The sequence below is a fragment of the Myotis davidii genome, unplaced genomic scaffold (genome assembly GCF_000327345.1).
Source record: "Myotis davidii unplaced genomic scaffold, ASM32734v1 scaffold586, whole genome shotgun sequence".
Classification (NCBI taxonomy): Eukaryota; Metazoa; Chordata; class Mammalia; order Chiroptera; family Vespertilionidae; genus Myotis; species Myotis davidii.
Genome location: NW_006296809.1, coordinates 803,732 through 804,618, shown reverse-complemented (window position 1 = coordinate 804,618; position 887 = coordinate 803,732). Strand labels below are relative to the sequence as shown.

General features: G+C 66.2%; 1 protein-coding gene across 1 annotated transcript in view; it reads right to left on the bottom strand.

Annotated features, from left to right (window-relative positions):
• Positions 1 to 858, bottom strand: part of CALML6 (calmodulin like 6) — a 1,842-nt gene extending 984 nt beyond the window's left edge. The window contains exons 1-2 of the mRNA XM_015569700.1: positions 706 to 858; positions 488 to 588 (exon numbers count right to left, since the gene is read on the bottom strand). Coding sequence (XP_015425186.1) covers positions 488 to 588; positions 706 to 812 — 208 coding nt within the window. The 5' untranslated portion in view covers positions 813 to 858. The remainder of the gene's footprint in view (positions 1 to 487; positions 589 to 705) is intronic.
• Positions 859 to 887: the final 29 nt, after the last annotated feature.

Sequence of the window (887 nt, the reverse complement as noted above, 5' to 3'; positions counted from 1 at the left end):
TCGGTCCACGTCCTTGGCCATGGAAGCCAGCTCGCTCTTGGTGGGGTTGATGCCCAGCAGGCTCATGAGCCGCTCCAGCTCGGACGTCTTCACCTGCCCGTTGCCCTCCTCGTCGAACATCTCAAAGACCCCCTTGTACTCCTTGATCTGCTCGGCGGTCAGGCGCTCGGTCTGCGGGGACATGGGGACACGCCGCCAGCTTCACAGGGGCCCTCTGCCCCCGGTCCAGGGAGGTCTGAGGCCCCAGGACACGTGGCACAGACACCCTGCAGAGTGTGTGGTTTAGAAAGGACGCCCCACCCCCCAACCCCCACACCCTGATCGGTGTGGCTCAGTGGGTAGAGCATCAGCCTGCGAACCAAAGGGTCCGGGTTCGATTCTGGTCAAGGGCAGGTACCTGGGTTGCAGGCTCCTCCCCTGCCTGGGTCGGGGTTCCTGCGGGAGGCAACCAATGGATACTTCTCTCTGTCTCCGTCTCCCCCCTCACCCTCGTAGTCGATGGTCCCGTCCCCGTTCTTGTCGGCCTCCTTCATCATCTGCTCCGCCTCCACCTCATTGAGGGGCTCGCCCGCATTCGTGAGCACATACCTGCAGGGCCCCCAGACCCCCAGCCCTGAGTGGCAGCCGGCAGGCAGCGCCCCGCCCACCCCAGCCCTGAGTGGCAGCCCGCAGGCAGCGCCCCGCCCACCCCCAGCCCGGCCCTACTTGAGCGTGTCCCAGTCGATGTAGCCCTTGCCCTCCTTGTCGAAGACCTGGAAGGCGGCCCGCAGCTCCCCCTCCTGGTTCTGGGCCTTCTCCCAGTAGATGCCCATCAGCGCCAGGAACCCGTCGCAGTTGAAGAAGCCTTTGTCTGCAGGGGCGGGGTTGGGGGGTGGGGCGGGGTGCAG